Here is a 12701-nt window from a genome sequence, read left to right on the forward strand (position 1 = left end):
GGGAGTCTGAAGTCTTGATCGAATTGCACAATATTGTCCAGTATGATGATTTCTCCCTAAAGTTTGAATAAAAACTCATAAAGAATAGAATAAAACTGTTCTTTTGCAAAACATTTCATGTTAACGTCATTTCATTGTTTTTTGTACTTCAAAATATCAGACTCATCCTGTGTTCTGATGGCTTTTTTTTTCGTAGAGGTCGATCCTGCTTCCTACTTTCACGTCCCAGTGTGATGCCACACAATGTCTTGTACAGGGGAAACTGTAAACCAGCGCTCATTGGGATTGAAGAAATAGTTCAGTTTTGAAATCATAGAATTTCAGTTGCAGGATTGGAGACCTTTTAAAAGATGAAGTCTTAGTCTGGAGGAATGTCTTATTTATCCATTATGTACACAACTGGGTAACTGGGATGTCATCCTTGATGTTTCTGTGGCTTCATCCCTATCTTGAATGTTGCTCAGCATCCAAGACTACCGATTAGACAGCATGGTGGGACAGTTTTTATGGGATTTGCCAGGAGTTTGAAAGATTGTAAGATTGGGAAGCCCATCTCTTATGTTTAAAGATGAAGGACAGAACTGGTCCTCAGCACCCAGTGCTTGTGAAAGTTTACTAACATGCTTGTGACTGTGGATTGTTGTGATGATATCAACCACAGAGTTGTCTGCTTTTTTCTTTTGATTTCATCCTGACATCAAACCAGTTTTACTGGATGTGTTTCATTGTAACTACAGTGAATATGATTTTCATTGCAACAAGTGCAGGCTTCCCTACATAATGATATCTTATTTCCTATGTGTTATGTCAACATGAAGAACTGATGGTGTTACTTGTGACTGAAGCTAGCACTTGCCGTCACTGATGATGGGCAAATAAAAATTGATTGCTGCCAAGAAATGTGTCACTTGCTTGGTAAAGATGTTAGATATTCCGAACTGTAATGTTGTTTATGAAGATGTAACTGAAAACCTTGTTAAAGAATAGATCTAATGCTCACTGATTGAATGCTGGTTTGAGTTTCACAAGCAATCATGGTATACAAGTCTCCTATCTCCTTTACTTTAACATACAGTTACGACCATCTCAGCAATAAGACTGTTTTGTGAAACAGGGCCCTTATTCTCGAAACATTCGTAGCCCTAAGAATTCTTAATTTTGATCATAACCAATGTGTTAAGAATGGGCTTAAGAAGTTCGTAGGGCTATGAACGTTTCAAGAATAGCTAGCCAGGACCCTCGGCCTAGTTTTCCAAAGTGCCCTTAGCACTAAGATAGTCGTAAGTTAATGTTAATGCATGGCTCTTATGATTATCTTAGCATGAAGTGAGCTCTGAAAATCTAGGCCCTGGTCTGCAATAAGTCCATGAAGCAACAAAATAAGAAAAAGCCCGGGGTATATTACATAGATTATTTATTCAATATATAAAATATAATCCATAATACTTGGTTAACATGGCATGAGTGTGGTGATGTGAGTGAAGTCTAATGAACAATGATATTAATGTAAAACATTAGGTAACTGGCTGCTCTTACAGCAAACTGTTAGTACAATTGCAAGTCTAGTATCTCATTCAATAAAAATAAAGATCCTTCAGTCTCATCAAGCTGACTAGCTTTTTGTCAAGTCAGATCAATGATCACAAATACAGCAAAATTCATTTGCACAAAATATGACTTAACATGAAGTTCAACCTTGGGTTTGTAGTTTCTAAATGTTAGTAATACATTTGAGAAGGTCCATGATACTGCAGGAATATCACCTTAGTGCAATAATTCTACATTGTACAGTTTATACAGTGAGTTTTTACAATACACTATTAATATCTTAGACCATTTTTAATGCATGGCATAATCTCTTCTGTTCTTAGAGTATTCACAATATATACAAATCTTACACCAAATGTAACAGCACAAACTTGTGGCATCAAGTTTATTCTCTGAATTCAGTGAGGTCTTTCATTCATAGAAATGGGCAGTATGACTTTTCATTTTAATAGATTCCTCTTTTGTAACAGAAAAGTACAAGTCAACAATATATTTGTATAAAACAATGAAGGGTTTAATTGTGAATAACGTATCATGAAAAAAACAACATTTGTTGGTTCATCCAAAGTTGCAAGGCTACATGCTTGATACTGATTAAATTTGATGAACTGTTGACTGTAGCAAAGCTATGTACATATCACACACATCTGGTAAGTACAGAGAATGTGATGCCACAAGGTTCTGATAGCATAGCATATGCTATTAGTACATTCATTCAGATTCAACACAGCATGGATTTCTAAATTACAATACTAGGTGTAAACAAATTGAAAATAATGTGTTCACAATAGAAATATGAAACATTGTTTCACAAAATGACAGACAATTAATCAGTTAATCTGTAGCATGCAGCATGAGGAATTTCCAAAGACTTAAGTTGCATTAAGTCTTGAAACATTTCTTTTTGGAAAAAAAGACAAAGGAAAAGAAAAACAGTATAAACTATAGACAAATGTTGCTTAAAGGTGAACGAAATATGTGTAACATTTTGACAAAAAGTGACTATGACGCAGCAAGTCTCGGGCTGAGTTACTTCTAGGCCTTATACACAGCCGGGTCGTCATCTGAATGCAAAACACAAAATATAAAATTCATTTATGTCAAATTTAAGTGGCAGGTAAGGATTTATGCCAAAATAATTACATCAACAACAAAAATATATATGCAGGTAAATACAGCCTTTTTATGGGCCTTTGTTTAAATTTCAGTATTTGTCACAAATGATGCAATTTCATTACAAACTATACTCAATCTGTTGATTTTTAAATGTCCTTTTTAACATTTAAAAAAAACAAAACAACATAAGATGATTTCCTAGCAATAGTCTTCATATTTGTTCTTTTGTGGATAGTTACAATACAAAGATGGAAAGTAGCACACAGGTAAGTATAGTATGAGAAAGAAACAGCTCCGAAAATGTCATCAGATTTAACTCGAGGCAGTCCCTGATGTGTTAGCTACATCAACATCATCATCATCATCAGTAACAGCAACGTGTATCAGTGTATAGTGTGTGTGTTAAACTGACAGTGAGTGAGCGAGTGAGTAAGTATGGTTTTATGCTCATAACAATATTCCAGCAATATCATGTCAGGGGACTCCAGAAACGGGCTTCACACATTGTGCCCATGTGGGGAAATGATCCCTGGTCTTCAGCATGATGAGTAGACACTTTAACGATTGGGCTACACCACCACCACCCTTTAAAATGGCAGAATCATAAGGAGAATGACACGCTTCAGTGAAACTACTCTGATTATTTTGCATTAAACAAGGTAAAATATGTCATTAATGGGGTTCATCCACACACCTCTGCTCACTTATGTCATCTGGTACTATAATTCACACACTTGTGTTGATCTAGGTCATTTTGAGTGAGTGAGTTTACTTTTATGTTGCCCTCTGCAATATTCCTGCTATATGGCAGCGGTCTGTAAATAATCGAGCCTGAACCAGACAATCCAGGGAGCATCGAACTTCGCGACTGGGAACTGATGACATGTCAACAAGGACAGCGAGCCTGACTACTCGATCCCATTAATTGCCTCATACAACATGTATGGGTTACTGAAGATACATTCTAACGCGGACTTTCACGGGTCTGATCACTTGGAAGTACATTCATACACTGTGCTGAATCAGGTGATTTTCAAGTAAATACAGGCTCCCTAGCTGTTATCACTGTTATCACTGTTATCACATGCTGGAACATGTCTTTTTGTGATATATACATTCAAAACCAGTGCTTGATATAGGTTACCACTGCAATATATACTGACAACTGTGCTTGAATGTCAGTTTGTAACAAATTCACACACCTGTGCTAAATAATATGATTTCATGGTAAAGTCTCTCCTGTCAATTTTTCGTATGTTCACTCTGCATAGAAATATAGACCATGGGTGTGTGGATTTGATATCTAGAATTTTGACCTACACAATTGCCAAGACTGTAGCTCAAGAGTGGTGATGAATAAGATTGTTATGGATATCTTAACACTTGGGTATATGATATAATCATTGTATACCTTTAAAGTTGATAGACCGTTTGATCACCTGCATGCACAAAAATAGTTAGAATTCCATTAAATAGATGAACGGAAATTTAAATAGTTAAACACACATACCATCTAAGTATATATTTCAACAAAATAGCAGAAAGTATGTCAGTGTTATTACAATTTGAGAACAGATGAAAAAGATGACAGATACTATAACTAGACTAGCAAAGCTGTCTACTTCATCTGGTACATTGTTTTACATCATGCAGAAAGTCATAGTTTACACTGAATATATAACAGTTCTTGTAAGTCAAGAGTTTGTCATAAGTTATATTTACATCTATGGTAGCAGACACTCACAACAAAGGTTTGCAGACAAGTATTAAATGAGTAAATGTTAACTATTAGAAGCAGGAATGGCAAATATAAGCCAGTCAAATTTACCATATTATGGAAATTCAAATGAACATATGCCTGAATGACTTATTCGACCATGGAGACTTGTGTTCAGTTCCTGTTTATGGGTATTATAAAAAATGTTTAAGCAATGGCTTACAAGACTAGGCAGCTAGAAGACGTATTGGGTTAGTATGGGACTTGGGAAACAAACACGGACGGAAATCACGTGGTTACCTTCCCATCATGGTCATATGATACTTGTATAATCAACTTCATGTCGGGTAACCTTGGACCTCACAGATTGGTTGATACTAGCTGGGGCTTCAAAATGTCAGGAAATAAATGTTTAGTGCCTTTACATTTTTGTAATATTAAAGTGGAAAAAATAACCTTTGTAAACATGACACCTGTTTGATCAGTATTTCACTGGGGTAATGAAAGTTGTAGGCATGTACCATTAGGTGAAACCTACAGTCGTGGGTATGGTACTGACAAACCAAGGAGGACTCAACAATGATAGATACTATGGAAATCATAAATACCTATCAGTTATACTGTGTTCTGAAATCTTAAGTGACAGATGAATTTTTTCGAGAACTACAAGCAAGAAAGCAAATATTCATGCCATTCATCTATATATTATTTAGCTTAAGTACATTTGTGCTTACTTATTTTTATAGTCTACATGTTAATGCATCAAAAGATTAATTTCTTTGATTAGTTGTGCAACTTGCATAGCCCGGAGTGTTAGCATTGTCAATGAATGAACATGACCTGTCGTTACATTTACTATAACTTCTCTAATGAACAGTACATTGGTACATGTCACAGAAACTATTTGTCAAACCTTACCTGAAATAACAAACTGTGGATTATCATAACTCTTTTCCACAGTTTGTGGCAGCAAATATCTGGGTCCACTGATAACTGACGCTGTTTTCGATGGGACATAGGCCAGAGGGTAGTCATAGGGTCCTCTAGGGGAAGCAAGGCTGGTTCTGTCATCATACTCACTAGCAGCCTGTCTTGGAGGCGCTGGTCTGTGATAATGATAACGGTAACTATCACCATAACACGCTCACACTTGGTCATATCTGGGAGACAGTTCATTGTGCAAATAATAAGAAACTCAAGTATCTTAAAATGTGGCCAGCTTGTGTCATTCTGAATGTGAGTGAGTTTAGTTTTGTGTCACTTTTATCAATATTCTTGTAATATGGCAGGGGACACGGGAATCGAGTTTCACATGGGCATGATGAGCGAACGCTTTAACCACTGGGCCAGGAAAATTACTTGTGCAAGAGCAGTAAAAGTATCTTACCTTCGTCGACGATACAGACAAGCTGCTATAAGGATAAGCAGCAGTATAAATCCGAAGATGCCGATGACAAGACCCACGATTGTTAATGTCTCCTGATTTGATACCAGTTCAGCCGCTGAAATGAACCATAAAATATGATTGATTATCAAAAGATATTTAAGGCACAAAATACACTTGTAATCAAAATAGGAAGAATGACAATAATTCTTAGACATTTCAGAGTAGTACAAGCTCACTCTTCTTATGTTTCTGAGCCATCAGTAGGAGTTATGCTCAGGAAGCACTTTTCATGCTGTTTTTTTTCAAAGATTTGTACAACTGGGTCAAGACCAATCATTAACTTATTTTCATTTAGACTAAAACCTCATCTTTCATGTATCATCAGAAATCATTATAAGACATAAAATATAAGTTTGGGTAAAATAACATTCATACATGTTTCTTGTTTGAGCTAGAATCAGTATTTGAATACAAAGACAAAAGGAACATTCAGACCTGTGTCTTTAAATGAATTCCTTGACCAATGGGAATCACTGGATTACACTGGACATATATCTGGTTAAATAACCATCAACTCACCTCGTCTGATGTCACACCGGTCACCGATGTAGAACTCAGTACACTGGCACTGGGCTGGCGGGCCACGGCTACAGGTGCTACCATGCTGGCAATAGTCACTGTCACACACATCTGAAACCACAAACAAAAGTTGCATGGAGAAAGTCAACCAGGGATAGATATATAGTTTTTTCTCAAACTAACCTACAAACTATATATTGAAAATGCCTATGTTAAGCTGTGAGAATGTAACTGCCACAGATGAAAAATTATATGGGTGCAAAATTAGGTTCTGAGTTGACCGAGTTTATCTCATTTTTCAACCCAACACCCACCCACCCACCCACAAAATTATGCATTATTCCCTACCAGCCACAAGTTTCTACAGAAATCTTGTGACAAGGAAACAAGCCTACTTTTTCCAGAACCTCTGTCCAGACATCACTCCGGATTAAGATAATGCTGTTATCAAAATATTGATTCACATTTACTTTTCAAGTATACTAGAGCCAGTGTCAGTGCCTGGATTCCTCAGGATCATTTGTTGTGAGGAAATAATCTGTATGTGGATGTGCGTGTGCATGTGTTTATGTATACTCACGGGTGCAAGTGAAACCGTTGCCTTGGTAGTCAGAATTACATTCACACTTGTACATGGTAATGCGATCTTCCACACATTTGGCATTTGCTGAACAGTTGTTAGTTGTGTCACAGAAACCTACAATGAAACATTTAATCTCTGAATAAGTCCGTATTGTGTTTAATGTCTAATCGAATGACACTGAATAAGCCCATTTTTGGTTTTATGCTGGATCAAATGACAGCAAGAACCCTGGGATGTAAACTTTGAGCAAGAGGTTAATGACAGAAGTTTTTACCAAGGAATATTACAGTTATATCCACGAATGAGGCAAAACAGGCAATTTTCAGTACACATGAGCACTAACTCAGGCAACAAGCTACGTAACTGAGCACTAACTCAGGCAACAAGCTACGTAACATGAGCACTAAGTCAGGCAACAAGCTACGTAACGTGAGCACTAACTCAGACAACAAGGTACATAACGTGAGCACTAACTCAGGCAACAAGCTACATAACATGAGCACTAACTCCGGCAACAAGGTACATAACATGAGCACTAACTCCGGCAACAAGGTACATAACATGAGCACTAACTCCGGCAACAAGCTATATGATTCAATCCAGTTGCTTTAAACAAGAAGTCTAGAATTCAGCTAAGCATGAAGATCTGTAACAACTTTGACTTTTTTTTTCAATTTTTATGCTTTTAATGTCTGATATTTAAAGTAACATAGGCAGTATTTCAGCCATATTGTGACTATGGAAGTTGTAAATTTATATATAATAATAATATAAAAAAAATCACTGATATAATTTATAACTAGTAGCTAAATTTAATATATTGGACTTCATTGTTTAATGTTTTGTAAAAGTATGGTATTATGGTCCCTCTGATCTGATGGTGGACGTCTTGTCAACATGACTAAAGAGGGCTTTCTGCTTATATTATATTTAACTTAACCAATGTTAATCTTGTTTCATGCCATCTATTTTTGACAAATCTATCATCATGTAACCTCTTACATGAATGGGACCAGGCCCCTCTTCAACTCTCTAAAGCATGAGAGATGAATTTTTTGGGAGCAGAACCCACAGGTCAACTGTCTGATCTATGAACCAATGTTAATCTTGTTTCATGCCATCTATTTTTGACAAATCTATCATCATGTAACCTCTTACATGAATGGGACCAGGCCCCTCTTCAACTCTCTAAAGCATGAGAGATGAATTTTTTGGGAGCAGAACCCACAGGTCAACTGTCTGATCTATGAACTGATTTGAATGAATGTCCAACTCAATTAATGGAAGTATCCCAGACCATACTTGCTCATTATTTCATTAATAATGCCATAAACCCAAGTGCATGATGTATCATAGACACCTCCCAATGATATTATAAGCTGTACAGGCTTACAACTGTCAAGCACATTCAACACCAACACCAATTCAAATCTGCATTTCTTATGCTACAAGGTCTCGTGTACAACTTACCGACACAATCTGATGAACTTCTGCTGCCCACAGTTCTGGTGAACTTGAGAGAAGGACATGACTTACAGGCAAATGTGGATGCTGTATCTTGATAGGTATTGATAGGGCAGTCAACACATCTACTGACAGTTCTGTTAAAGTATGTGCCTGGCAAGCAGGCAGCTGTAAGAATAGACAAGCCAGGTTAATCATTGGTGCCCAAGTCATGCAACTATCTTAAACTTGGTATGGTAAGGAATGATAGTCTGACATCTTACACTGTTTTATTATATCAATCTAATATGATGTCCGGAGCATGTAGTATCTAGTACAGTCTAATCCCATTTATAAAGATATTTTAGTTACACTGGGAAATTGTGACAAAAGTGACGTCATGTCATGTTAAGTGGATCAAACAAGCAAAATGTATTGACAATGTATATTTGCATTTCTGGCATGAGAAATAGAGGCTGGAAGCATGAGGTACAGATGAGCAAATACAATTACTGAAGGTAAGTTTCATTTCACCTGAAAATCATGCGTAAGGTGGGGTTCCCCTTTACATGGGGTCTAAGTAAACGGGGTTTGACTGTATATGCTTTTGTTTTTCCCATTTCTTGAAGTACTGTGAACCAAATTTCTGGATGAAAGTCCACAAAAAATAATGGTAATAACTGATCAGTGAAATACTTACACTTGTTACATTCATTGACGGACGCAGCCCCTACTTTCCCAGTCTTTAGACCTGTAGGACAATCCTTACAGGTCCAGGTAGTCTTGTCTCGGTAGGTGTCAACTGGACAGTCTACACAAGCATCCCCAACCTGAGTCTTGCCTGCTTCACAGTCACCTGTAGGGAATATATCATATCTAGCCATAAACAAAGGAGGTACTGGAATACTGGTCATGTAATAAATATGTGTGATGTAAACGGTATTTCCAGCATATGCATGTGCCACTTGTGAAGATCTGGGTTAGAACTGGTGTTCAGTAAACCATGCTTGCTGTATAAGGTGACTAATGGGGTTGGGTTGTCAAGCTCGCCTACTTGGTTGACATATGTCATCGTATCCCATTTGTGTAGATCAATGCTCATGATGTTAATCACTGGATTATGTGGTCCATTGCCACATAGACCAACGCGCACACGAGAGAGAGGGAGGGATGGCCTGTACATAAATATTGGTTCATGCAACATTCCTGCTCACCAACCCCCCAAAACTCACCCCTCCCCATGGTCACCTAAATTTCCAGATAAAAACAGTGATCAGGATTAGAATGTTTATATGTTGTGCTGGTCGGGAAGGTAATTGAAACTACTCTTATAATATCCATACTTAACAGAGTGATTGAGTGACTGAGTTGTTTGGTTTTATGCCACCTTTAGCAATATTCCAGCAACATCACGGTGGGGGGTGACGAAAAAAATCTTCACCCATTGTACCCATATGGGGAATTGAACCCAGGTCTTAAGCACAAGAAGCAAACGTTTCTGCCAATAGGCTACTCCACCGCCCCTATTATTCAGAGGTTTGAAAAAGTAACAGTCATTTTTCTATTGTAATTTCCTCTTGACTAAAACTGTAATTGTTTCACCCTGTATTAAGTTTCAAGAGATACATGTTAAACTTACGAAGACAATCAGTTGAACTTGGTCTTTTTGTGTTGCGTGTGGTGTAACCTGTAGGGCACTTTTTGCAGGAATCCTGCCACTTAGTGTCCTGGTAGTACCCGATACGGCAGTCTTGACAGAGGTTGGTAGTGCTATTCCGGAACTGTCCAGGGGTTGTGCAATTTCCTTTAAAGAGAACATGAACACATGAAATTATTTTTGCACTGCAGCAAGTGAGAAGAAAATGATGAGTTTTAATATGAAGATTTGCATGCAGAAATATCTCTTAAGTATCCTTTATAAAATACCATGTCTTTTATTGAAATTGGTTTCACACCACTTTGACAAATGTTTCAATGAAACAGGGGAAAGTGATGCAACTGTTGCTTGTTTAATCCTTTGGTGAAATGCATGATCATAGATTATGCCTTTGGCATAGGAATATATGTCTTGGCAAATGTAATTTCTGTGAATGTGTGAGTTGTTTTTTCCACTGCTTTCAGCAATATACCAGCAATACCATTGCAGGGACAACTAAAATGGGCTTCACACATTGCACCCATGTGGGGAATTACACCCTGAGCACATGCTTTAACCACTAGACTACCCCACTGCCCCATTTCTAATTTGACTTGGATGTGTGCTATACATGTTTCAGTGATGGAACTCTGGTAAGTGAATTTATAGTCCTTAGAAGCTGGGTTACCCAAGCCTTCCCTTGTCCAAGAATACCAGACTGATGAAAAGTTGTATTATCTTTACAAGTTGATGAAAACAAAAGTTTTGGGAAAGATTGGGTGAGTTTAGCTTTACACCAATTTCAGCAATATTCCAGGAATATTATGACAGGGTGACCCAGAAATGGACTTCACACATTGTTGCCATGTCTTTGGTGAGCGAACATTTTAACCACTAGGCTACCCCACTATCCCTTTTGGAGAAGAATACTTTTTAATATCACAATTACTTACTGACAGTACAGTTTGCAGCCGATGTGGCTCCAAGGCCAGGAGTGATGACAGAGGGATCACCACACATGATACACTCAAACACTGTGGGGTTGAGCTTGTCCTGGTAGTAGCCTTGTGGACACAGATCACATCTACCTGTGCCTGCGTTGAACTGATATCCCGCTGCACATTCCACTGCAAAGAGTGTATGGTTTGTAGTTTATGGTTACAAGGTACATGAGACAAAATAAGCCAAATATAACTCAAGAGGTGTCCTGATGATTTGAAATTAATAAAGAAACAAATACACACTAAACAGACTACAGCGTCATGTATCTGATAACATAAGTGAGTTTAGTCTTATGCCACATTCTGCAATATTCCAGCTATATGGCAGTGGTATGTAAATAATGAAGTCTGGACTACACAATCCAGTGATCAGCAGCATGAGCATCATTCTACGCCACTGGGATAAAATGACCATCTGACCATCAGTTAGTCGCCTCTTACAATAAGTCTGAGTTACCGTAGACCAGTTCTAAACCTGATCTTCACAGGTCACAAACACCCAGATCTTCATGGTTTGGCAGAACATAAGGCAAATTTAAACAAAAAAAAACTACTTACAAACACAGTCTGTAACAGCCATTGCTCCAAGACGATATGTTGTGCTTCCAGTGTCACACTTCTTGCAGCTTGACTGCCACTTGTCTGGTTGGTAGAAGCCATAGCCACATGGTTTGCAGGATGTGGATGTGTCTTGGTAATACCCAACTGGACAACCAACTGAAAATACAAAATATTAAATCTTCTATCACAGTGTCAATTTCTTAAAATCTTTCAATAGTTCTGAGACTTATCTTCCCGGTTGCGTCATATAGACCTGAGTCCCAAGGTGGGCACATAGTATCATGGGACAAGATACTTAGATCCACCTAGTCTCAGTTTACACAGCTGTAAACTGGGTACATGTGAGGATATCATGGCAAAGTGAATGTTTAGTTCATTGTGCAAAAGGCAGTATGGCTTTATTGTCCCCAGGGAGTTGAAAAAGTATCGGAAAGTATGATCGTGTCCTATGACCAAGACTAGTAATGTAGCACCATCAGCAGACACTATTACTATTCCTGTAAGCTTGACAAATAAGGATTCCTCACAAATAGGTTAAATATATTGTTCGAACCATTTTAAAGAATCTTACTTAGGTAAGCTTGGTAAATAAGGATTTATCCCAAATAGGTTGAAAATGGTATTGTAACCATTTTAAAGAATCTTACCTAGGTTACAGTCTGTTGAGGCAGTGGATCCAGTGCCTGATGTTGTTGTGTTTGTTGGACATGCAGTGCACTGTGAAGCCTTCTGTTCACTCTTAAAGAATCCCTGCTTACACACCACACAGACCCCACCAATGTCTTCCTTGCCAGGAGGACAGCTCACTGAAACACAAAAGATACTTAAATACATGGTTTGACCAACACCATGTTCTCACCTTACATTACATGCCCTTCATACTGTTTGAAATATTGGTTCCCATGATGCCTACATGTCATGAAACTTGCACCTAAACACTGTCTACCCATGAAGATGTGGGTTAGAATACCTCCCAGGAACCCATGCTTGTCGTCAGAGGTGACTAACAGAAGCGGGTGGTCAGGCTTGCTGACTTGGTTGACACACGGCACCATATCCCAGTTGTGTAGAACGATGCTCAGACTTGATTATTTACAATCCCTCACTAAGTGCCATGATGTTTCATTTTG

At 37.9% G+C, this 12701-nt stretch overlaps 1 protein-coding gene across 2 annotated transcripts in view; it reads right to left on the reverse strand.

Moving 5' to 3' along the window:
* Positions 1-1399: 1399 nt before the first annotated feature.
* The window catches only part of LOC137284556 (uncharacterized), an 82657-nt gene continuing 71355 nt past the window's right edge, over positions 1400-12701 (reverse strand). Inside the window, exons 64-75 of one of the 2 annotated variants that reach the window (XM_067816403.1) lie at positions 12219-12377; positions 11569-11727; positions 10963-11136; positions 10013-10177; positions 9074-9229; positions 8401-8562; positions 6928-7044; positions 6348-6458; positions 5769-5883; positions 5300-5487; positions 4076-4103; positions 2446-2612 (exon numbers count right to left, since the gene is read on the reverse strand). In XM_067816403.1, coding sequence (XP_067672504.1) covers positions 4078-4103; positions 5300-5487; positions 5769-5883; positions 6348-6458; positions 6928-7044; positions 8401-8562; positions 9074-9229; positions 10013-10177; positions 10963-11136; positions 11569-11727; positions 12219-12377 — 1532 coding nt within the window. In that variant the 3' untranslated portion in view covers positions 2446-2612; positions 4076-4077. Of the gene's footprint in view, positions 2613-4075; positions 4104-5299; positions 5488-5768; positions 5884-6347; positions 6459-6927; positions 7045-8400; positions 8563-9073; positions 9230-10012; positions 10178-10962; positions 11137-11568; positions 11728-12218; positions 12378-12701 lie in introns of both variants that reach the window. The other variant, XM_067816402.1, reaches the window with a different exon arrangement.

The sequence above is a fragment of the Haliotis asinina genome, chromosome 5 (assembly GCF_037392515.1).
Source record: "Haliotis asinina isolate JCU_RB_2024 chromosome 5, JCU_Hal_asi_v2, whole genome shotgun sequence".
In the NCBI taxonomy this organism is placed as follows: Eukaryota; Metazoa; Mollusca; class Gastropoda; order Lepetellida; family Haliotidae; genus Haliotis; species Haliotis asinina.